This window comes from Gymnogyps californianus, chromosome 1 (genome assembly GCF_018139145.2).
Source record: "Gymnogyps californianus isolate 813 chromosome 1, ASM1813914v2, whole genome shotgun sequence".
Taxonomy (NCBI): domain Eukaryota; kingdom Metazoa; phylum Chordata; class Aves; order Accipitriformes; family Cathartidae; genus Gymnogyps; species Gymnogyps californianus.
This window is the reverse complement of record NC_059471.1, coordinates 97,729,860-97,755,401: the sequence shown is the minus strand read 5'-3', so window position 1 is coordinate 97,755,401 and position 25,542 is coordinate 97,729,860. Positions and strand designations below refer to the sequence as shown.

Sequence of the window (25,542 nt, the reverse complement as noted above, 5' to 3'; positions counted from 1 at the left end):
CCTGCCCGTGCCTGCCCAGCTCCCCATCTTTCGCGTACCAGGGTGCCATGTCCCACCCGCTCCCCTCCTCATCGCTCCTCCAGGGCTCTGCCTCTCCCGCTCGCCCCCAGGGAAGGGAGGAAGAAGCTGCCTCCTTGGCCCCCAAACGGAGCCGGGGGTGAGAAGGAAGGTCTCTGGGGGGTGCCTGCAGCCCTCCCCGCGAGGGGTGGAGAGGAGCAGGAGGGTGCAGCCGCGATGTGGCTTGCCCTCAGCCCTCAGCAGGGCTGGAGCTTCTCATGGTGGAGACAGGCCCCAGCCCTGGTAAGACCAGGACAACTCGCAGCAGATGATAGATACAACACCGGCAGTGCATAGGTAGCTACTGCTAGCAAACCTGGGCAATAGCAACCATCCCCTTCCCATCCCTCCCGTTGCGTTACCTCTCCAGCCCTGGGTAGCTCCATGTAACCAAACATGGCTATTAAACGCAATTTCTTTAGTTATCTTCTCTTTAGTGATATTCTGTGTGGCATTTAGTGGACAAATGGTTATTACATTACAATTTTCACCTAGTTATTTTGAGGAACTATCAGCTGGACTAGACCAGAAAGCACCCTCGGCCGGGTGGTTCAGGCTTGGGGGGAGCAGCTGGCCCTGCCGGAGGAGCGGAGGTGGGTGCAGCCCAACTGCTGTGCTACTTCTTGTCATTTCTGCTGACAAAAGTGAGGAGGTCCATCGCTGTGACCACACCAAACACCATCTGCTTCATGAAGGAACTGCCATTTCCATTGACTGTAAGCACAGAAAATGCCAGTTTAGTGGAAAAAAAAAAAGAAGAAAAAAACACCCACAGCTGTGCAGAGGCTGCTATTCGCTTATTAAGAGAAAACCTTAACGGAGCCAGCAGCTGTCTCTGCTCTGCCTCAACAGAAATGACTGATGCAGCCTCAGTCGGGTTACTGGGATCACGTCAGGGAGGTTTTAGCTGCAGATAATGCACTCCTTACCAGAGCAGGAAACTTAATTCCCCAGTTGTTTTTACCCAACCTCTGTTCCAGTCCTGCTTCTATCACCACAAAACTTTTCAGGCCAAACTAATGGGAGTCTTTAAAAGCAGCAGTGAGACACTTTCTGTTCTGTTCTCATAAGGTCCTACACCACCATTAATAAAACAGCATTGCAACAATTGCTTTAACTATCTGAGAAATGTTCTCTTAAATAAAAATAAAACTAGCCACCAGAGTCCAAACACGAGATAAAATGCAAGCTCTGAAGGTGTGGGAAGAAAGTAATAAATAAGGGGGTAACTGTGACGGCATTAAAACAGCAGCTCTGGAAAAGAAAATGGGTGTTGTTTGAAAACCAGAGCAACAGGCACTTTGTACAGCTGGCTGATATTTTTTGGTGGGTACCATTTAATTTGCGGATACCATATAATTTTTATCAAAATGTGATACAAAATAGATTTTCGTTATGTTATGATGACATAGCTGAGAAAGAAAGGAACTTCTGCCTAGCATTATTTTTGGGGAGAGAATTGGAAATGTGCATCAAAGCCAGTTTTGAGTGAGAGACTTTTGTTTGCAACGTTTTGTGGAAACATAGCCGGACTTGCAAGCCAGTTTTAGAGCTGCTGGGGCTTCAGGGCAGCAGGCCACGGAGATACAAGCAGAGGGGTTTGGATGTTTGCGCACGATGGGTTTTGGAGGCCCCTAGTTCAGCAGGCAGCCCTTCGCTGGCAGTCGATACAGTGCAATATTGCATGCTGCTCACCATAGGAATGCTTTGCATGTTCAACGTGTAATCCCATAAAATCAGTATAATTACACTCTTCAGCTCTAATTCAGAAGAACTAAACATGGGTCTTCTGACTGCTTTTTCATGTCGCTAACATTTTAAACAAAGCAACTCCCTCGAGATAAGGCCAAATTTGTACTTCTAGGAGTTTTACAGTATAATTTTACTGGAAAGGTGTGTTAGGTCAGATGATTTGCAGAACAGCACCTGCCACCATATCTGTTTTGGTCAGGGGAGCAACAAGGTGTGATCCCTGCTGCCATCAATGTGTCAGCAACCCTTGTGCCGACGTGGTCCTACTGCATGTGACTCTACTGAGCCGGTTTGCTACACCAGGGAGGGGGTGGCTGTACAGTGGTTTGAGAATAAACCAAAGCTGCTGGTACAGCTGCTTTATTGGACTAGTCTAACGGTGCTCCCGAGTTGGCAGAGCATCCCTATAGCCAGCCATGGTCCGGGTAAGGCTCATACGCAGATGCCTCAGGCTGCACGCATCAGTGTGCGTTGTGCCTCCTGACTCCTGACTCACGTGCCGCTGCCACAGGGCTTGCTCATGATTCAACACATTTGTTTTCAGCTTTCTCAACTTTACCCTGGACCTCCAGGGTAGGTGTCTGATAGCACCTAGCATGCAAAGCCCCTTAGCATATCAATTTACCCAGCCCCCTTGGGGCACACAGACATAAGGATGTCTCGTGGCTGCATCTCCAGGGGTGGCAAGTGGGAACAGGGGTGTTCAGAGAAGGTGGCACAGCCTCTGGGCATGCACAGCAGCAGGTCTTTAAGCAACGGGATGCAGACTGTGTAGTTTGTTCCCTTGCACTTACATGCCTGAATTCCACCTAAGCTTTATCTAATGTGCCCAAATGCTCCTTTCAACCTTGCCCTTGGGATACTAAGTCTACGGAGATCCCTAACTTCCCCCTTGTTTCCTCTGTTGCCCACAGCCAACAAGGCAGTGATTTGAACTCAAGGTCAAGAGACTAAATGAATACTAGAGGCCTGAGCCTACAGCTGTGCAGCAAAGGCACTGCACCCCAAGCTGCTACCTACAGTCCACCTTGGCTGTCAAAGGGGACCAAATGAAATCCCATAATGAATACCTTCCCATCCCCAAAAGTGGGTTTCCATGGGAAACCATGAGATGAGGGGAGGGGGTGGAGCTGATGGATGCTTCAGCGTCACCCCTGCATGGGGGGGACAACACAACTCCCATGGCCAGGATCTGGGAAGCGCTCCTGCAGGACTTATCCAGTAGTGTGCTGATCGCAGGCTGCTGTGGTTAAGGCTTCTCCCCTCTCCCCTCATCCCTGTGGTGTCAGGAAAGGAAATGGGTGAATAGTTGGCTGTTGCAGGGCTTTGCAGAGCCACAGGGCAGAAATCCTTCCTGCAAAGGCTCAGGGGCTGCACATGTGGAACAGCTGCACTGATACCTACCAAGCTCAGTTTGAGAATCTCCCCTTCCCCCCTCAAACATTTGTGCAAAGCCCGTACAGTGCTTCTGCAGATACCTACACTGCATTTGCTCGTGTACAACGATAGCAAAATGGTCATTCTCCAGGATGCAGGAAAGCTTCCCGAGGCTGTCCTCCAGGCCAATCTAAACAGAACAAAAAGAGACATTTTACATTTCACTTCATATTTAAAGGATAGTGGTGTAGAGCCTGACTCCTGCCTCTGACTGTAGCCGTGAGTGGGCAGGGTGGCACCCAGCTGGACCAGGATCAGGTGCACGTCACCCACCTGCACTCTTTTGGAGAGATAGGAGGGGATGCAGGCAACCTGAAAACCTGGCTTTGCTGTAGCTGAAATACAGCACCGTCTCCCCCCAGCCCAAAGGGCCAGCATGAGGTGATGGCTCCAGCTCCCCTAAAACACCATCCATTTACCTCACTCTATCTCTGGACCATTGATGGCCATCCGACCCCGGCGTCCCCGCCCTGCACACCCACAGGACCTGCCCTGTGTCCCGTCAGAGCCCGTGCCTGTTGCCCCAGCCCTGCTGAGCCCTGGCAATGCCTGGGCTCCGATTCCAGAGGGTGCTGATTCCCCAGCTGGATGAAATCCTCTGACAATGTAAGACTGGAGGTGGACATTCACATGCTTTGCTCCTGGTGTGAAAGCTCCCATGTTTGAACCCCACAGGCTCAGCAGCGTTTTTGCAGGTGCCCGTCCTTACTCTCATCTCCATGATGTCACCGTCGCTCTCCCCAAGTCTCTCTACCTTCACCTCTCTGTCTTTTCATTGACCTCTTCTGCCAGCTCCTCTCACACCTCAGGGTGGTGGTGCACCTCTCCCCCTCTCCCCATCCCTGGACAGCGGTTGACACCAGCCACAGCCTTAGCAGTACCTTTGAGAACTGGTCGTAGATGACCTTTGTAACGGGGTCTGAGAACTGTGCGTTTCCAGCCAGCACTGAGGTGAGGGTGTTGCTGAGGGTCACCATTCCCAAAATAAGCCTGTAAGGGAACAGGGAGTTTTCCAAAAGGTCAGACCTGAGGTAGGGCACACGTTTCATGTAGGGGCTGAACTGCTCCCCTTGAAGTCAGTGACTAAATTGCTGCTGCTGTCAGCGGGAGGCACCAGATTTCTCCTCATCTGAGCAGGACAAGAAGATCCTTGTCATCACCAAGCTGTTGGTTTAACAGTAGTTAAAGTCTGCTATTGCAGTCCAGGACTTACTTAGCAGCTGAGAGAAGGAAAACTTGTGGGCTCTCCAGTTGCTTATTTGTGTGGGTTTCCCACCCAGCCCTCACCTCTCCTCTGGCCTCCCCTTGCCTGTGCACTGATCCAACCTCTGCTGAGTCTGGTGGGCACTGGATTTGGCTTTGACTTTAACTAGCTCATTTACAGGGAGTTTTCTTGATGAATCTTCACAAGGAGGCAGATGATTTTTTAACAATATGCATCACAGAATCCAATGCAAGAGCCCTGTCACTGGATCAGTAAATGGGACTTTCTCTTTAGCTTCATCACGGCTGCTTTTCCTATGTGAATGGCCGTCTCTGTAATGAGTAAAAATAGTTACCCTGATTCAGCAACAACAGGAGCTTGGTCGTATCCCTTCTCCTGGAGGATCTCAATTGCCTTTTGACAGCTGACTTCTGGGAGGAGAATGAGAGGGGCTGAGAGATTCAGTTTCTGCACCTTGATGTTCCACCACCTGTTGAAAGACAAATGGCAGCACCAAGCTGTTACTCTCTGCTGCGCGGCTGTGAGCCTTGCTCAGGGAGGCAAGGCCAGTAGAGAGGAGACCAGTCACGCAGGGATATTCTGCCTGCCTGCAAAGCTTGCCCCACTCCTATCCCCAAAGCAGTAATGCTACAAGTTCACCATGGCCAGGTCTTGCTGAAGCCAAGCTTTCCCTATGCCCGGTGTTCATACAACTCCAGAGGCAGGGCTGAGGTCAGCAGTTGGCAAGGTGCTGAGCTGTCCTGAATCCAAGGAAGCTACTGAGGGCTTCACTTCAAGTTCATGAGTGGGGAGGCCTACCGGTTGTCCTTCTTTGGTTTGTATCCTTGGTCCTCAAAACGCAGCATTTGCAGCTCCTCCAGGAGTGAGTCTGGCAGAGATGCCTGTGTGACTTATGAAGGACAAGCTACGCTTGTTTGCTGGGGACCACAGGCAACTCCCAACTCGTCTCAGCCCTTTGTCCTTGCAGAAAAGGCAGGGCAATGCTAGAGGCTGGAAGGGCCAAGAGCAGTTCTAACTGGGCATGAGAGGCCTTGGAAATGTATTAAGTTTTTAGGAAATATTTTGCAATAACCTTTGGTTATAGTAACCCAAAGGAGCAGGTGACATCAATAATACCTGCTGTCTTTGAAGTGAAACTAGGCGCTTTCTAAACAACTGGCATTTGCCCAGCCACATGTCAACCGGCATCAGCAGTTTGTCTGTGATTCCCTGCCTTGAGGGGACTCTTTCCCCGTGGTGTCCGAGAGACAGCAGAGTTGTTGGTCATCTTTTCTGGCCCGCAGGTCTGGAAAGTGAAAATTTACTGTTCCTTGCCTGAAAAGGCCTCCAGAGCTGTTTGAAAGGGTGCTTGCTACAGGAGGGACCCATCTCCCCGCCTGCCCGATGTTCCTTTGAACATCAGCTTTGGAGTAGAGAGAGCAGGTTTTGAGTGGAGCTAGATGTCCACCTCAGCTGTTCTGCTTGGCAGAGTTTAGGTGGCCTGGACAACGACTGCCACGTGGGAGCGGATCTGCAGCTTTGGGCCAGAAACGTCTCCTTTATAGACTTTGATTGGAGAACTGGGATATCTAACCACTCAAAACAGAGGAGCTGACATTATGGCCTCCCCAGAGGGATCTGGACTTAACTGCATTTTTTCTAAATACTAAAAGATAATACTTTCCTTTGAAGATAATAATTTCCAGACTCAGAAAGCAGATTCCCTTAGGACAGTTTATACCGGCGGAAGTTGTCTTACCAAGGCTTGTGCTCCTGGATGTCATTTAGGAAACCATTTTTTATCATCCACTTATCATTCAAAAATTTGGACCTAGAAATCACCAACAAAGAGTGAGTCTGTGAGTCTTCCAGAAGAAGTCATGCTTTGTTTCATGCACTAGACCACAGCACTGCCCCGGGGCTCCCATGATTTTTGCAGCTGGCTGCTTTTAGCCCCTTTTAAGGTCAATGGGAGCTGCGGGTGCTCAGTAACTCTTAGAAGCACGCCAGCTATTTGCCTTCCTAACTGTAGGCATGCAAGTTCAAAAACTGTAGCTTGACTGATTCCTGCTCCGTGCAGTAAGTCAGTGACAAGAGGAAATAAAACCCAACTGTCCTAACACCCAGCCCCTGGTGCTTGCTATGGTAGTATGCTATTTCTCCCTGTTGTTTGTTTATTTTTTTTTCCTGTGAGCTGCTCGAGGGAGATTCTCAGCTCTGGGCTCGCTCCAGATGCCATGCTATCACTCAGAGTTATTGGGGCGGTTCTCCAGCAACCCACACCACCTGGGCTCAGCAGTGCAAAGCTCATTTCCATCTCCCGATGCTGGAAAGCAGGCGAGGAAGTGAGAAACTCACATGTAGTTCCTGACGGAGTCGGGGAGGATGACGACGCAGCGCTGACCTTCCTTCAGGTCCTTGGCAGCCCGCACGGCGACGGACATGGCACTGCCCGAGCTGCCGCCTGGATGGGTACCAAGAAGAGAGAGACAAGCGTCGGGGCTGCCCAGGGCGTAGGGCCACAGTCCCGCTGCGTGGGGCACAGCGCTGCCCCGGCTAACAGCGCAGAGGCACCCAGGAAAAGCAGTAGCAGAGGTGGCACCTCGTACACCAGGGCAGCTCAGGACGCTGGGAGTGGGAGGACAATCATCGGCCCCACAGCCTTGTAGGCTTTAGGGTCAGGAAAAGGTAGGGACTGAAGGGACGTGTTCATATGGTGGCTCTTCGCAACGGGCTTTTGAGGCAGCATAAGAGTCACCTTATGAATTTCATGAACCGCTTCTTGTGGTGACTCTGCGGGCAGGCCAAGGGCTGAAAGGTTCAATATGGGGACATTCATACCACTGCTGCCCACGCTGCACCCTTCCTTTAGGTGAGGAGAAGACCATGCCAAATCTAGAGCTTCTGGCTGACATATTTGGCAATCAAAGATTGGCTTTAAATACATTGTGAAGACTGAAAAAACCATAAACATTACAGTCATGCTTTGAATACCAGGCCAACGTGATGGGAAGACTTAAACGCTCCCTGTGTCCGTGTGCACGCATGTGGTTTGCTGCACGTAGGGAAAGCAGGTCCTTGCTTTACAGAGGCAATTCTTCCACCGGTAGTTCGAGTACTGGAAGTCAAACACATTCCACTATCTGTGTGCCAATTACACACTGCATTCAAAGCAGCACGTATTTTACAGCAGGTTAATTAGCACTGGGTCACATTTTTCAAACAAATGAGGAAAGGCCCTGAAAAATGCAGTTCAGGGAACATGAAGCTATTCACAAATTATAGTTGAGTTCAGCAAGTGGTTTCTGTTGAAACACAGTGACTGTGCCTGCTAGGTTAAATCAACATTTAAGGGTTTCATTACAAATGGCCTGATCTTTTTCAAAACTCCCTGGATGTGAGCGCTCAGGACTTTTATCAGCTGTAACTACAAGCCTACACGTTGTCTGGTCCTGGATGCAAACCTATAGCTATCTGCTTGGTGGCAGGGAAGGCTGAAAAAAACGCTGAAGCCGTGTAGAGGCTCTTAGGGCACAGGCAGGGTTTGTCTGAGGGCACCTGTTCATTTTGGAAAGCCTGTGGGATCACTGGCAGCTTGTTGGCACAGGGAGAAGCACTCGGTAAGAACATCTTACACTTTCTTTACTTTCAAACTTTCCTGGTCCAAAGCTGGCACCTCTAGTGAGGCAACCGTTCAACAACAGAGAGCACAGCCTTGCAGAGTCATTAGCGGAGCGACAGTTTTAGCCCACCTGTTCTGCCCCGAGTCCCATTAATCCTCTCTTCAGCCCGTGTAACGCTACACCACACAGGGTTAGGCCTGAAGATCCAGTTCCATGTGCAAAAGTGCTCCAGTAAGAGGAGAGTTATTGCTTCTATAATTATTGTGGCCAATGAGTCAGATCCCAGACCACGGACTCACTGCCACACCTCTTAAGTCTACAGTGACCTACACACCAGCTCAGGGTATGGCCATTCAGCCCTGTTAACCTAGCAGACACAAAATGCAGAAAGCACCTGCCCCAAAGTGTTTTGGTCCCAAAAGGATGAGGTTCAGAAAGTCTGTTAAGAGAAGCAACTGTTGTCATTGGCGCTTACCGCACAATAATCCCTCCTCTCTGATCAGCCTGCGAGACATGAGGAACGAGTCTCTGTCGTTGCATTTATACCACTGATCAACCACCTGAAGAGAAAGCAAGAAGGTTGGGTCTTGGTGGTGCTATTTCAGGCTGTCCCGACCCTCTGAAGCATGCTGTGGTGCTGATGCCTACAACATCTGGCAGCTTTGAGCTGCTTTCCACACTTGTTGAAAGCAAACGCATTTGTCAGGGCATCCTTGGTCTGGAGGGTGTGTCCTTGCTTGCAGGCACCCACTCTAGCCTTTCCAGCCAGCACCCTTTCCTTGGAGAGTCAGGGATGTCTGACAGGTCCAGAGTCAGGATGCAGAAGAGGGAGTCATGTTCATGATGTCCTGGGCTAAGCTACACTAATGGTCAAGATTTTGCCGGGCAAAATCAGATCCAACTACAAAAAGAGTTTTGGGTTATTACAGGTCACGGCTCTAAAGCCATGTCCTGACAGCAGAGATGTAGTTAACACAACATCTGAAAGCAGAAAGAATCTGGGGTCTGAGGCTGTGGGGGACTTTTCTAAGAAAGAGGCTGTTCTTAGCGGGAACACAGGCAGCTTGAATTAGGGCTTTAAAGCTCTGTGCCTGGTGGCAACTGATACACCAAGAAGAAACTTGACAAGAAGCCGTACAAGGTTCATGATCTGTTGTCTTACATGGCTTGGATCTTGTCTTCCAGCCCATAAATGGTGCAAGGTTTCTGCTGTGTGCGTGTGGTGCCTGAGACAGCAAAGACTCAGGAAATGCTAGGGTGATGAAGAGCAGCCTCAGCACTGACCTCTTCTGTGTGATCGTAGTGAAAGAGGCATGCTCTGAACATTGGTGAGGCTGAGCTGAGGAGGCTGCTACTGTGGCATATTCCTCATTTGCCCCTGTATTTGCCTTCTCCCTGTAGGTCAGTTATAATCAGATTTACTCAGAGAGGTGCTTTAGTGATGGGGTCCCAATCCCCCCACAACAGCTTGTTCTGCACTGGGAAGGTACACAAGTAGCCTTAGGGCTGGGCCACAGCTGGGTGCCAGAGCTGGCTACCTCTGAACTTGGGAGCAGGCTGGATGCAAAGCCAAAGATCAGACAGAGGCCTCTCATCACATGGCTACTTACTGATCTGTCAAGGACAGTAGGGATAAAGTCATGCCCAATGCCCTCCACTTCGATGGTTGTGGTGTTCGTCCTGTTCATCTCACTGGGCAGAGCGACGATGGAGCCGTCGGGATCTACGCCGATGATCTTTGAGGGAAGGAAGCTTTGTTAAACCACAAAGGGAGTTCAGAAATAGTCAAACATACAACTCAAAGGAAAAATTACCCACGCCCTTATCAGCAACGTTTTCCTTCCCGTGATATTCATTAATATTTCTAACCCACTGGCAGCATGGAGAGCTTCCAGGATAGAAGGGTACTGTTTCCCACTGGCTTTTTAAATAGATCCTAGGTAGTGTTCAGCTGCTGCAGAAGTGACTGGTGGCTTAAAATGTTATCACTCTCAAGGTGTTTGTCATCACCCCTTTGGCAGACGCTGCTACTTCCAAAGCTCAACCCTTAGGATAGTGTGAGTGCTCCTTAATCTGCTCCAGTGCAAAGCCATCCAGCTAGATCAAACCTGTGGAAACCTGTGGCTACAGACATCCTTTCTGGGCTGACAGTGGCACCTCCCGGGTTGCTTATAGCTTTACGTCTGGGCTGAGGTTGCCTCCCTCAGCACACAGCTTAAGAAGGGATGGTGACACTGCTCCACATGCAGCTTCAAGCAGTCAGTGAGGTAATCTCACGCCCAGGTCTTCCAGTGGCTGGGTCCACACCATCTCAATTTCCCTCTGGTGGATCAGGGATCGCTCACACACTGGCTACGCTGGGGAGGCAGTAACTGTCAAGCCTCCAGTCCGCCTTGAAGAACAACCTCTGCAGAATGAGCATCTACAACTGGTGTCAACCACAAAGCATGGAGGCTTTTGCAACGGCAGGTGAGAAGCACTTGCACAGTCTGCGCCCCCTCAGAGCTGCCAGAACAGAGACTTTCAGCAGGCGGGTTAACCAGGAGCAGTAATGCTGTCAGCTGGGCCAGCCACTTCTGCGGTGGACGTCTGACAGTGTCCCGCAAAGGGCAGGGCACGAGGCAGGGTGGGCTTAGTAATGGGGCTGTGGACTTCTGCCTTTGGGGCTGCCTTTGACTTCTAAGGCACTCAGATGGATCTAGGTCAAGCTGAGCGTAACACCAAATGGCTTCCAACAAAAGCCAAGCTCGCTGTGAAAAAACAAATAGGTGGAGACAACAACTGCTAGCCTAGATGAGCCATGGGGTTAGGCTTGATCAAAAGCACAGGCAGGAAAACCCAGGGGGGCCACGGCTCCCAGCGGGCAGTCCTGCCTCCCAGCTTACCTTGCACTCTGGGCACTTCTCCTTCAGCTTCCTGGCGACGCCAGTGACGGTGCCTCCTGTGCCAGACCCAATCACCACCATGTGGACCTTGCCTGCAGGTCAGGGAAGAGAGAGGCTTGCAGGGACTCAGCAAGGCCTCCAGCATTGTCTCCCCTTTTTTCAGGGCCCTGTGCAGGTGCAGAGCCTGTGTCCCTTGGCTGCTAGAACCCCGTGTGTGGAAAGGATAGGCAGAGGTCATGCTAGCGGCCAAAGCATGGTCCTGTGGAGAAGCTCAGATGAGCTTGCAGGATCTGAGCACAGTTGATCCTGCCTCAGTGCAAAGGGCTGAAGGTGACATCCAGATCTCCCACTGGTCTCCATGATTTCTGTGTCTTTGGCATCTACTGGCTTAAGGGGGAGGGAGCATCTCAGCACTTCCAGCCCTTTCAAACTGCAGCAGGTCGAAGCAAAGCATGCACATGAATAGCGGCACATATCAGTAACAGGCACAACTTTTCAGCTAGCATTAGCATCCACAGTGGAGAGATGGCAGAGGTCTGCCCTGGTACCCATATCGGTCAGATGTAGCCCCACTGGCATCAGTGAAATTATACTGATTTAGGACTGGTACGAGCAGAATCAGAGTCAGGCCTTCAGAGCCTTATGTTGCAACTGCATTGGGAAAAGGGGACTTGTAATTCACTGCTGGCAGCTAGTAGGAGCAAATCTAATGTTGTAGTGGAGGGAAGGCTGGAACTTTCTTGTTCCTGTTGCTACCCGACTGCTTTACTGTTATGATAACTGCTCTCCAGTTAAAACCCTTGAGTCCTGTTTACATTTTGCAGTGCTCCCAGTACTGGCAATAAATTTCACTTGTATCTGCACAGACATGGACTGGGATAATCCTTTATCCTCCCCCAGTTGTCACATCAAATGTCATTAGTCTGTGAAGTTTCAGCCTATTTTGATTTGCAAATGAGTGTGCTGGATCAGATGCAGCCCTGATGGATTTATATTCCCCAATGAGGCCTCTTGGGCCATCTTGTGTTCCCAGCTGACAGGTCGCAGAGATGTTGTAGCCACCAAGAGACAGGTTCTTCCTCCTTGGAAGGAAGCCTGAATTTGTTAAGCCTCTGGTCTCCTCCTTCAGGCTTTTGAAATGGGAGGCCATAGCAGGAAGCCCTGCAGGCTCAGGTGTATCTGGAGTGGATTATGAGAAGTTGCTACACAGTGCATGTCAGTATTATTAAGGGCGCCTTCACCTACAGAGGCCCTTTTGGCCGTTTCTAGACATTTAGGTCAATAAATGATGTAAAATAAGCCTCTCGGAGAGGGCTATAGCCCTCTGCACATCTTCAGCTCATAGAATTAACAGCGCAGACGGTACCTTCACACTGCTCCAGGATCTCTTCAGCTGTGGTGTCGTAATGAGCCAGGGGGTTGCTTGGATTTCGGTACTGTTTATTTCAACAGAGAACAGCATGAGTTACTGTGTGAAGCGTAGGTCAAATACCAGACTAGCAATAGCTCCTGACAGGCTTTACCCAAAGCATGCAACTGCCCCCTCCTCTCCCTGGTGAGGGGTGGACTGCAACCTGGCCAGGCCAGGTCACAGGTATTCCTCCTGGTTGTCACTTTGGGACAGATTTTCAAGGACACTTGGGATTTGTCCACACTGGAAGGTTAAATGTGCCCACAAACACTCACTCTCTGGCACTTGGTGCCCATTCGGTGTGGGGATGGTGCGGCTGTCCCATATGCTGCATTGCTAGGTTTTGTGGGATGTGGTGGTTTTGTTAAAGCCCTAGCTGCCGGAGGGAAGAGAGCTCCTTGGTATTTTAGCTACTGCTTAGATAGAAGCATTTTAACCTTTTCTGTTGCCTTGAAAAAGTTGAAAACACAGCCCCTCAATAGTCCTAAAAAGCTCAGAAAACAAAACAAAAAAATCCCTCCCCAAAAGCCATATTAGAAAACTTTTTTCAAGTATCTTATCTATATCTAATTTTGAGAGTTGCTTTGTCATTTAAGGGCATTTGTGGTTGGCAGTGCAGCAAGTTAGGGGGCTGGGAACTGTGGGCCAGAGTCGTCCTACCTGTACAGAGGGATTTATCACAGGGGGTACACAGGTACAGCACTGAAATGTGTGCAGCCCCATGGACCAGGCTGCTTCTGAAAAAGCATATTCAGACATTGAGTTCCCTTTTTCTTAAAAGGAAGGAGCTTCCCTGACTTTTCTGCACTATAGGGGCTCCCTACTCGCTATAGGGGATGCCTTCCAGCAGCGGGGTCAGACCGAAGGGAGAGGTGCCCTCCTGTACAAGACCCAGAGCTGCAGGAACCACTGGCGTGAATCATTCGTGTTTGCCCTTTACAGCATGAGGCTTATTTTTGAGGCAGAACAGAGGCTGCTAGCCAGGCATAAAAAGTGATTTTTTTCAGGTTAAAGTTAAATCTGAAGCAATTTGAGGAGTCTTTGAATTGTGCAAGAAAACCCAGCCTCACGCACATCCAGGCTTTGGCAGAAGTATTACAGGTTTGGAAGTGTCCTCTTATTTTGTTTCTGCCACCCCGTGCTTTACAGAGGAGCGATTAAATTGCAAATGCCATAAAACACTGACGAAATCTGCCTCCGTTGCCAGTTTGAACGAAGCCCCAAAACACAGGCACACTTGGAGCACACGCTATAAACCGTGTTTGGAAAAAGAGTCAGTGGAGGAACGGCGTTTACCTGGTCCAGGATGTGAGAGTTTGGGATTTCACTTTTCAGCTTCCAGGCAACACGAATGTTAGACTCCGGGGCATCAAAGCGGGTGCACGGGGTCCTCACAATTTCAACACCCAGTGCCTTCAGAATATCGACCTTTGGGAGGGAAGAGAGTAGATGTAACGCAACTGATCCCATGTAGCGATGGTAATCCGAACCTGCAGGCTCATGGCAGCATCAGATGCCAGAGGAGCTTTGCATGCGGGAGACATTTAGCATTTGGAGATACAATGTCCGATTCTCGGTTATACTATCTCTGACATCCTCCTGGCACCCAAGGCCTCCTGCCTGAAGCTGGCACATGGATTCAAGCCTGGCCTCGTGCCCTGTCCTACTCGGAGGGCAGGCTGGGGACACAGCAGAGGTAGGTAACACTGTGCTGCTCCTTGGAGCCTGGGGAAAGGGGCAGAGGGAACCAGGGTAGGGAGCAGCGTCTCCTATGTGCTGTGGTCTGAGCCCCTGCATGCAAGGAGGTCTTAAAGCTGTCTTTGCCCGAAATCCCTTCTCTCCCTCACCAAGCACGGGGAAGGAGCAACTACAAATCAGCCCTAGGGTATTAATCCACTGGGAGATGCGGCTGTCGGGGGGAGAGGGGGTCAAAAGAGAAGGGTGGATGAGTGTTGGGGCACCTAGAGGTGAAACCCATGGCAGCTGGAGGTGGCATCTGATCCAGACTGAGCTTAAGTGACATTTAGGTTGAAATGAGGGTGGCGCTTTGGAGAAGGGCTCATTTTTGAGCCAAGTCAGGGTCCAGGTCTGGCTTCACTGGCACGAGTTCAGCCGAGCAGTTTGTGAGACTTTTGGCTCCCCAAGGCAGAGATTTCTGCCATCTCCGGGATGGCAGTTTTACCTGATCATCAGCTCTCGTGCAAGTGACTTGACTTCCACCATCTCGAGAGAGCAGCTCAGACAACCATCCATAAGTGTCTCCAGGTTAAAGAAAACCGTAGAGACACAGAGAGACCAAGTGACACATCAGATGTCAGAGGGCAAGTCAGCAAGATGGGCAGCTGAGCCCTGGCACCTGCCTGCGTCTCCTCCACTCCATCCGGCCCTTGCCCTCACAGACAGCAGATATTCCTCCATTTCTCTGCAGCCATACACCGTGTTTGGCTAACATGTGACACCAGCTGCACCGCTGACGCTAGATAATCAGCCAGGCCATCACAGTGTGCTTTTTTTTCATCAAGAGGACATCTTCTGAATAACTACAAAGCTATGTCAGCATGTGCGGCAAGGCTCGTTACCCTTTAAAGGAGAGGGCACTCCATCTCTAGAAAGGGAGAGGCAGAGAGAGACAGGGAAGGAGATGTTCCCCGGCTGTGGGGTAATACCGTACAGAGCTCTGACCTTCTCCATGCTCATTTTCTCCGGCAAGACAATGATGCAGCGGTAACCTTTCACTGCAGCTACCAGTGCCAGTCCGATTCCTAGGTGGTGGGGAGGAAAGGGAATTGGTTGACAACAGCATTTGGCAAGGCCGATTGATGTGCATTGCTTCCTACATTCCTCTCTCCCGCCACTGAACGTAACCTAGAAATGTTCACCGATGAGCTACAGGTGAGGGCATCCTCCGTGAGCCTCTCGGGATGTGCCGGGAGCACCAGGGAGCATGGGAGGATGCGCTAACAGGCGAGCCAAGCTGCAGTATCCCTCTGGCTTGCAGGAGTCTATTAGCGTGGCACAGAGCGAATGGCAAGGCTGGGGAGCACTTTCCTCCCCTCACCGAGGCTCAGGCCTCTTCCTTTGTTTTCCGAAACACAGGAGAGAGGTGATTTTGCTTCAGGAGTGCCTTCCCCTCCCCCTCAAATGCTCTCAGTTGGGGAGGGGGGGACACACACGAAGCTGCACATGTCACCCTGTGGTGAGCAGGCAAAGGGGATCTCTGCTCCAATTTCACTGGGGGTGATGGACGGAGCCAGCTGCTCCCCAGCTAGAGGAGGAAGGTAAGGCTGGAGCAGCGTGTCCCTGCGAGAGGCTGTAGGGAGCATGGTCCCCCCCGACTGCCCCGGGGTGGGCAGGGAGCCAGCGCTAGCCACCTGGGGAACAGCCCCTGGGGGCACACAGGTCCCCTCGCCCCAGTGTCTGGGGGGTGGCTGGGGCAAGGTGGGCTGGCTCTGGGGTGCTTGCAGCAACGGGCCAGTAAGGAGCAAAATTCCTAGAGATGAGCCCCTTTTTGCATGGCTAGTGAGGGGGAGGCGGGGAGTGCAGCGAGGGACATGGCCTCAACTCTGTCCAGAGTGCCTCGACAGCCTCTGCTGTGCCTTTTTGCAGGAAAGCATGCTATACACACACGTGTCCCTGCCGTGGTGGGGACACTGGTGCAGGGAGCAGCAAAGGGACATGGAAACTTGCACTGATGGTCTTGTGCAGGCTGCAAAAAAGGGCGGAGGCTCCTTTGTTGGCCCCCTTCATCTTGTATCCCACCATAATCTAGTGCCTGTGCAGGATGACAGAGACAAGAAAAAAACCCAGATGATTTATCTTCCAGCGCATCAGGGAAACCCTCTCTGGGAACCTCTGAATATTCAAGAACTTCCCAGCCTGAAAACACCTGGAGTTGCCCCAGCTCCTCCAGGTCCTGAGGCTGTTTGCCTTGCCATGAGGTAACCTGCTGGGCACGCCTGTGCAGGTGTGGGACACTCGCAGGCCCTTGGGAATTTCAGCAACGAGGCACCTCAGCACCCCAGGATGCCCATGGCCACCGGGAGGGGAGCTGAGGGGAGGACGGAGCCAGAGCTGTGGGGCCCCAAGCTGACCTTGTAACTGCAAGTGCAAGAGCCCCTCAAATCCCTGCCCCTCCTGCAGCCCCTCAGAGATGCAACCCTGTCTGGTACCCAGGCGGAGGGAGCATCCCTGCCCTTCCCACCTGTGTTTCCTGAAGTGGGTTCAATCAGCGTGTCTCCTGGTTTTATAATCCCAGCTCTCTCTGCGTCTTCCACCATCCTCAGGCTGATGCGGTCCTTCACACTGCCCCCCGCATTGAAGTACTCACATTTTGCCACTGGAAATGAAAGGGGAGGCTCCATCAGGGACAAACTGCAGCCGGGAGCACCAGCTCCTTGCTCCTCCAGCCCTCGCTGCAGTCATTTGAGGACACCCATTCCTCCCCTTCAGGATGGTCCTTTGCTCAGGGGAGCGCATCCACCATTTGCTTACAGGGTGTCACAGCCAGGTTTCATCTACCTGCAGCAGCCTGAAGGCAGCGGGCAGGCCTGGTAAGTCCAGGATGGGTTTAAAATCATCTGGACATACAGCGATTGCTAGGTGGAAGGTCCCACACTGGTACGATACACCTTGCTGCCCTGCCATGAGGACTCTTCTCTGAGCAAGGCACAGTCGGGGTTAACAGCAAGGTCTCATGGTCTTTCCTGTGGCATGGCAGTTATTAATAGGTATCTAAAAAGGTGCCCTTCTGTAGGGGTGATATGTAGTCCTGAATGGGGTGGCATAAAGAAAAACAAACAATAGAAAGAACACTTTCAAGTGTCAGCCAAAATTATCATTTCTTTGCTGAGCTACCAAAAAAACAAGTAACGGAGACTTTCCAAGGCACGCTCAAACTGCAAGGCACACCTCGCTTCCTAATCAGGCCCGCCACACCGCTAACGCTTGGGGCAGGACTCTTCTTACCAAGGTTTTGACGAGCATCTACATCTGAACTGATGGTATTCAGCTCTGTTTTATGGACAACAGGGAGAAATGGGTGCTTTCAGGGTGTCATTCACTTCATCCTAGCAGAGAAAACTACTTGAGGCTGAGAAATCAACCTGATACCTGAGCAGCCAGAACGGGGAAAAAAAATCTTGTGCTCATCATTACATTTTATAATGCAAAGTGCCAAAACTTCAGCTACACAGAGATCCCTGGAGGCACAGAGATTACAAGGTAATCACATCCAACCGTAACTGCTTCCTTGATGCGGCAGTGCTGCAAGCATTCATATATTTGCTTGGTAAGGGGCTCAGTGCTGACCTGCAGCTCAGAGAGGACCATGTAGCTGCTCTGCCTGTCTTGCTCTCCTTCCGCTCCTGCGCCAGGGGAGGGAGACACCATCCCAGCAAACAGGGTCTCCCCGGCTTCCCCGCTGCTGTTTGCACCAAATCCTCCCACGCCCCTAAGGCTCCTGCCCCAGCAAGACATCCTCCAAGGGACAGACTGCTTCAGAGGTGGACCAGACATTGCAGACCTGTCCTCCCGCCTCCGCCACCTGTGTTCCACGGTTCCCTACCATCACCTGAGGTCTCATTCTGGGAAGTGAGAGGTGGTGCAACGTAGAGGTTGCAGGGTTAGGGGCCCGAAGATCCCCGATCCCGAGAAGGGAGCTGGTCGAAGAGCACAGCACGCTTCATGTGGCCATGTGCCCGGTGGAGGCTGGCTGTCCTGCAGATTCCCAGCTGCCAAACAGGACCGCAAGGTCCCACTGTGCTGTTTCATTGAGTGTGAGTGCTCATCAAGTCTCTCCTTCTTACCCAGCTATGTGACACTCATGAATCTTACTGCCTCTGAGACATCTCTCTTTCTGCCCAGTTTGGCTGAAATTAATTAATAGGGTTAAAAGTTACAGGAAAGGAGACTGAAAAGTCCATATGCACAGAGATAGCCTAATCTTATCATCCTTATGTCTGTAGGGGACCAGGCTAAAACCAACCCTTACATAAGATAGCACCAGCGCTACGCTAACATCCCCTCGGGGGGAGGACTTGGGTCCTGCTGGAAAACCTGGCCCCACAGCCAGCGCCTTAGCTTGGCTTTTAGCACCAGGGCCTGGCACGCGTCTCGCTGATAAACCTGGCTGTCTGCAACCCTCGCTGCTCTGCCCGGGGCTGCGTTTTGGGAAGGTCCCCAAGGGAAGCTATCTCTGCCCCCGGGGACAGTGATGCAGCAGACGGGAGCGCCTGGCCTGTCTCCAGCTGACCTGGCAGAGACGATGCCATGGCAGAGCAGAGTTCCCCCTGCGTGGGAGCTCTGCCTGACAGCCAGGGGCTATGTTGGTGCGTGTCCCCCACAGCCCGAGCTGCTCCCTCCGCCTGGGCAGGCTGCGGGAAGAGTCCCGACATGCCCTTCACCCCGTCCCAGCCACCACGTTTCGGGAAGGCTCGGCCTGTCTCTCCCGTGCACACTGTGTGCTACCCTGGGTGCTGCAGCATCCCTGCCTGTTGCCATGATATCATCCACCCATCCCCAAATTCAGCCCAGCTCTGCTCTGAGCTTATGCTGCGGCTGTTTGGGAGGAGAGATGCCTCCACTACCATTAGCCCCCTGCTCATTGCAGCTTGAAACCATCCTGCTTGGTCTGACAAATGACTGCAGTGTAACCTAATCAGCGGGAGCATCCAACACGCGCCACATCTGGCCCTCCCCATCTGTGCTTCCTCTCCACAGAGCCTCGCCTGAAGCCCCCCTCCAGCACCGCCCCTCACCCTCACCTCGTGGCACGGAAAAACCTGGTGGAAAGGGGACACTCACAGAGCTCACACTTGAGCCCATAGGACTTCCCAATCTTGTTGACTCGGACCATTGGGGTGCAGCCAATTTTCTTCAGGATGTTGGGCAAGATCTTTGCTTCTTCTGGCCTGAAATAATGCAGAAAAAAAGAGAAATAGGTCATTTCAAAGCAACTGTTATGCAACATGAACCAAGACAAAATCTGATTGAGGTTTCAGCAACTTTAGCAAGGCCACCGAGAGACACCCCCAGCTCCAAGAGAAAAGGTCCCTATTTACAATTAATGGCAACAGGAGCTAGTTATGGTTTTCCATCACTCTTACAATGAGTTATTAATCCTTTTGCATAAAAAATAAGGTAATTAGTTGTCAGGGCTGTTCTGAAATGTCTTGTTCTGCAAGGCCCTAGGTCAGGCCTATAACTAAGTGAAGTGAGAAGAGCTGACAAGCCTCAGGATTTTATGTAGTGGGTGAGAAAGCCAGAAGGCTGTGCACAATATAAAGCTCCTTCTCTTTCCTCTGTCCTACCCAGAACCACCTCTGCTTTTCACATTTTCAGCTATCTCTGGGCCAACTGTTTCTTGCCTGGCCAGGACTTTCAGACTTGCAAGGATGGCTCCAAGCCATCAGAAAGGCCCAAGCCACAGAGGACTCTGGAGGGGTTTTTTGCAAATAATTAAACTGAGCTCTTGGATCAGTGCAATCCAGCCTCCTGGTTTTGCTAGTGTCTATCAGACTCGGGCAGAAGCCAAGAACCACGTCACAGCAATTGCAACCAGAATGAAAAAGACTTGTTTGCCCAACATGCAACTGAATGCATCTTGCCACGCAGCCTTGAACTCATGTCCTTGAACTTTTTAAAAGACGGAGGGAAAAGATTGACAAGGGCTGCATTTATTGAGGCCACAAACCTATTGCCCCCGGTTGCCAGCCAGCACGTCTCTCTCTCAGTGGGGTGACAAAGCCCCACTCCCTCATTGCTCAGCTCTCCTTTGCACAGCTCTCGCCTGCTATCATCCATTGAACCTTGAACCCAAGTTATCCTTGTCTGCTATCACAGCCAGGCAGATGGCTGTCTGCTGACAGAAAGTCCATATGGTGCAGGGATGACATGCTGATTTACTTAAAGACACACACACACCTCCCTCCAGGTTTTGCAAGCGTGATATAAACACATCTTGCTTTGCAAGAGTACAGGGGTAGTGGTTTAGTGCAGGTCTTTACTACCAAAAGGAGCCGGCCTCCTCACATCTCAAGCCCAGAAACGATGGAGTATTACACGCGTGCTGTTACCTCTCCCTCCCTGGAAAGTGTTACCGTGCACATCGCAACCTCTACTGAGTGCTGGTAAATGTGAGGCAATAACTCAATAAATGAGCTTCCCCCACAGCTGCAGCCATTTTCTAATCTGCTCTAAAAGCCACCGAAATGCTCAGGGATTTCAGCAGGGCTGAGCCATGGCACAAGGAGACTCCAGCTCCTTCAGGCGGCCTTCAACTAGAGCCTGGCTTTCAAGGGAGTGACCTGCAGATTACATTACACATCCAGATTGCAGGAAGTCACCTTGAGAGAAGAAAGCAAGACCATTTATTTACCTTCAGCTAGTAATTGTGGTAAACGAGATGCTACTATGCTATTTGAACCCCAGCAAGGCGTGATGTCGCATGACGAGGTGCTGTGCAGCTCTGGGGTCTGCAGTGGTGGAGCCTGGCGAGGGGACAGGGAAGGGGAAGGCAACCTGTGCTGCCTTGCATGCCGGGGCAAGCCTTGCCGGGAGGGTGAAGGCGGGAAGCAGAAACTGGACTGCTCTTTTGCATTGCCACCAGCTACCATGCCCTGAAAGGAATAGCCTTTCTCTCACTCTGGGGCAAATTTTCTGCAGTTCCTATCGAATTCCTTTCCTAATCACTACCATATTTTACTACAAAAGCAATAGTAGCATGGTCAGCTTCCTTCCCCAGCTGCGTGAGCTCTGTGCGTGTGCCTGAAGGCAGCAGGTCTATGGGGATACAAGGATCCGTGGCAAACGCCTTTGGTGCTCCTAAAGGATGTGGTGGGGACACTCTAGTCCTGCAGCTGCTGGTATCAGTTCAGGATCACAGTGGACAAGGACGGTTTTCCTCCAAGATTTCTGCTTTTGCTCATGGCATGTTATTCCATAAGGTGTCCAGGGGAAAAACAGTCCTGGCAAACGAAGTGATTCTTGCTGAGGTTATAGCAGGTCAGAATTGGCTCAAGGGATACCAGAACCAGTTTAGCTCTGTATCTTTGGGAAAATTTAAATAATTAATATTCTTAATTAAAATAACATCTTGTCTTCTCCCTCCCCCCCCATCCTCTGCTTCTACCCCCAAAACTCAATCAGGTTTCACATGGGAACCTCAGAAAGTCCAGAGATTTTTGCTACATCGGCTGCCATCTGTGGTTGACCCAGAGCAGAGAAACCAAACAACCCCCTCCACGCACTGCTGCAAAGTAAAAGAAACGGTGTGACGTATCCCAATGTATTATTTTCTTCACTGCTATACAGTGGGTTATGTTTCAGTCCCTGCCCCAGCGATGCTGCATGGGCCCCCTCAGCCAGACCCCATCCCCAGGGAGGTGCCCTGATGCCAGGGGCTGGGGCTGCCCCGGTGCCCCCCGCCCTGTGGCTGCCCATCTCCTGGCTTGGGGGTGGGATGGGCCCTGGCACCGGCCCTGCCTTCCTGCCCCGTGGCACCCCGATGCTAAGTTGCTAAAAACCAAGAATGTTATCCTGCTCAACGTGTTAACTGAGGAAAAAAAAACAGTTTGACTGAAAAGAGCTGATCCAATCCTCAGGCGCTAGCTGCAGGGATTGCACTGGGTGAGTGCCTGGATGCACGTTTGCTGGAACAGCTCTGAGGCTGTGGACCCCACTGCTCCCTCCTTCATGGGCCAGACCCAGAGGCTGTTCTGGGCTTCACACACGCCGATGGCTGTGCTCTGGCTGTATCCCGCCTGGCAGGCAGTATGAAGCTGCCCCAGCTGGCTCCCGGCTGGCAGGCATCCACGCAGAGCAGTGCCGCACCTCCCATGGGCTCCAGTTCCTCACATGCTGGAGCTGAATTCATGTTTTACATCTTTGGCACAGCAGGGACGTGTCCGCAGTTCCTCCGACATTTATAGGACAGCCTTATCTTTAATAGCTTGTCTGGGTCTGGTTTGCCGGGCCATTAAAGCACCTTTCATCTAGTCTAGTCTTGGCACTTTGGCAGGCTTACCTCACCCTGGGAGGAAACCTGCTGCTGTGAGGACAAGAACCGCTCATAGCAATCACTTTGCTTTGCACTGCGCTCTTGGGTTGCTTACACAGAGAGGGCAACCTCTGTGTGGGCCATTTTCTACTTATTTAAAAGCCCAGGCCCTGGTAATCCGTTTTCATGAAGGTCTCTTTGCCATCGGTAAAGACATTGCTAGTACTTTCAAGTCTCCTTACATGCAGCTTCGGACTGTTTGAATGAACAAGAGCAGCCAAACTGCAGTCCTTTGACTGATGACTGAAGGCTGTTACTGACTGTGGTGTACAACAGCTTTGGAGTGTATGCATGCATTGCGCTACAGCCAGAAGAGCCATTACTGCATCTCCTCGAGTGCCTAGCAGTTGGGAGTGCCTTCACGGATGCTGTGCAACACCAGACCTCACAGAGTCTGCTTTGCAGAAGTGTACAAGTCGCTGGTTGAAATCTACCTCTGAAGTATGCTCATCTTAATTCTTCTAAAATAAGATGCCCCAAACTAGCAGGTGCTTTCAAATGTGTGCTGGAAAACAGAGCTGAGTCTCGAGCCAACCCCATCTTTGCAAGATTAAAGGGCGTGAGAAAGTTCTTCCTGGAGAGGAGATGCTAGGTGGGTTTTGCCTTCTGGAAAATAAACCATCATTAACGTAACGTATTGTCAAACTACTGACTTCTGGTCATGACCATCCTGGTGTAACAATAGTACTTCATCTTCAGAAAAAGATACTGAGCTATCTGCACTCTGAAATAACCAGCATGAAAGAATTACTTACAAGGGCATACAGGAGTGTGGAGACTTGGTGGCAGGCGTTGCAGCTGTCCATGTGCACTTACTGGGCAAGTTGGGAAGAATCCACGTGCTGTCAGCTTTGCTTTCCTGACTTCCCATGCAACTGCCGTTCATGAGCAGGCACGTCTTGGTCAGCTCCTGTGTTGTGGAAACAGAGACCCACAGTCACCTGGGAGGAAAAGCGGGCGGGCAGGCACCTGGGCAGTAATTGTCGAAGGCAAGAAATGACATTTGGGTGTGACGGCAGGGTGGCCAGCCTGCATGGGGCATCCCTACCGGCATTTCAAAAACCCAGTTCTAACAGATGCATAAAATTGCTCTTTCGGAGTGGTGTACCACGTACATGGTAAACCATCATCTGGCCACCATCACCAATAAATCTTCCCCTGCTCTAATGTACATTGAAGCATCCCCACCAGTAAAAATTTGGTGCTTTCTATTTAATTATTTGGTCAAGAGCAGTATTTTTCACCCTAGCAGTGAAGAAACTGCAGATAAGTCTACCCAGCAATAATTTGAGAATACTTGTACAGTGGTAGCGGGCCTCAAAGGGCCAGGGGACACCTCTACTCTGGCATCCGAGTTTATTAAAAGTGAAAAAAGAGAACTGATAGAAACAAAACATCAGGGAAGGGCAGCAAAGGTGCTCGGGGGTACAGAGCAAGTTCCACAGTAAAACAGCTTAAACAGAGGAGAATTCATCAGACTGGAAATGAGACAGCTGGCTGGCGGTGAGAGCAGGCTATAAATCCTGGGGGATCTGGAGAAGGTGACTGAGAAACTTTTTTGTTTCTCAGCATCAAATAATAAGGCAAAATGAAATTATCAGGAACAACTATGGGAGCAGAGCAGGTAAAAGTGGAACCAGAAAAAGGTTAAACAAGTTTGCAAAGGTCGAGTTCACTAGTGGCTTTTAAACACACTGGCTCTAATGGTACCTGCGCTCTGTGAACATGGTAATTTGCTGCACTGGTGTCTCTGTATTGCTGGTGCATATACAGAGAAAAGGAGGAGTCTGGTTTTATAGTTTGTTCTCGGCATCTGCTACTGACCAATAGCAGACACAAGGGTTACATGGAGGTTTGGTGTGACCCTCTCTGGTGTGACCCTCTCTGCAATTCATCAACCACCCTTTTGTGCTAAGGAAACCAGGTGCATGGAGAAAAGACACATGATTTTGGTAATTGAAAGTTTCTTTACTGGCTTGTTCACAGAATGAATTTGCCTTGATTCAGCCTTTGCTGAATAAAGGGACCTTGCAGCTCAGTAGGGTCATGGTTGGACACTTGTGTCTTACTTCGATTGATGGTGAAAGTTGGCGTTAACCTGCTTGTTGTAGCATAGCCTGCTCTATCTTCCTACACTACTGTGGTGGTGCATTTTGCAATTAGAGCATGTGTAATGCTCTCGTTAACTTTACTGTAGTAGAAATTCTCAAGGGCATGATGCTGGGCCTTCCTTCTACATTTAACTTCAGATTGAGAACAAATACATAACTTATTTGACAGAACGAAACCAGTGGCACAAAGAAATACGTCATTTCTAAACGCAGAGGACTGCCTGCGGAAGGACCAGGCCCGCTGCCACGTGGAGGGGAGGGGATGTGGGAAATCCACTCTAGCTACTGCCCCGGGGAGGGAATTCAGGCCGCTGACAGGAGGATGCTGGAGCCAACATGTGCAGCACAGGTAGCGGAGGCCAGCAGGTCTGTGGAGCACCATCTTCATCCCAGGCCATAAAGCCACCGCTCTGCCCCTCCTGGACACCGGGGCTGCCTGCAGTGACTGCGAAGCCCAGCTGACTCACAACAGCCAGGCAAGCAGCCAGCACTCTGTTATGGCTGGGTCCTGATTATCTAATTAATTTGTGGCTCGACATGTGAGCCCAAGGGCAGCCTTAATTACCATTTCTGCCATCCTCCTTCTGCTCGCTTGCTCGTTTCACCCACTTGGCGGGAGCTTCTTCGAAGCAGCACGGCAGGACTCCCTGAGGTCAGCGCCGTGCTTTCCCAGTGGTTTCCCCACCAGCCAGGAGGATGGGACTGCGGTTTGCTACCTGAGTGTTGGGCTGTCCCTGAAACAGAAATACACCACACCGTTATTCTAGCAACAGCAGAGGGCTGAAATGGCCCGTGGCGTGTGGCCGAGCTTTCTTCTCAGCCAGAGGCCCTAGGGCACCTCCGAAGATGGAGGTCAACAACCTTGTGTTGCCGCCTGGCCCCGTGACCAAAACTTGAAGCAGGATGGCAGGCAGGGGACACCGGGCCGCCTCCATGTCAGGCGCTGAGCTGCCTTTTCTCCTCCAGAGACACCGACCCCAGCCTCACAAAGCAGCGAGAGACCACGAG

The 25,542-nt window shown here is 51.1% G+C and overlaps 1 protein-coding gene across 1 annotated transcript; it reads right to left on the bottom strand.

Annotated features, from left to right (window-relative positions):
- Positions 1–673: 673 nt before the first annotated feature.
- Positions 674–25,284, bottom strand: LOC127020380 (cystathionine beta-synthase-like). Its single transcript, XM_050902904.1, has 16 exons — positions 25,100–25,284; positions 23,179–23,333; positions 19,171–19,277; positions 16,571–16,705; positions 15,052–15,131; positions 13,666–13,797; positions 12,325–12,394; positions 10,959–11,050; positions 9,684–9,809; positions 8,549–8,633; positions 6,809–6,914; positions 6,210–6,281; positions 4,806–4,940; positions 4,128–4,236; positions 3,292–3,376; positions 674–771 (listed from the first exon to the last, which is right to left on the bottom strand). Exons 1-16 carry the CDS (start codon positions 25,109–25,111, stop codon positions 674–676), a joined length of 1,599 nt encoding a protein of 532 aa, XP_050758861.1. The 5' UTR covers positions 25,112–25,284.
- Positions 25,285–25,542: the final 258 nt, after the last annotated feature.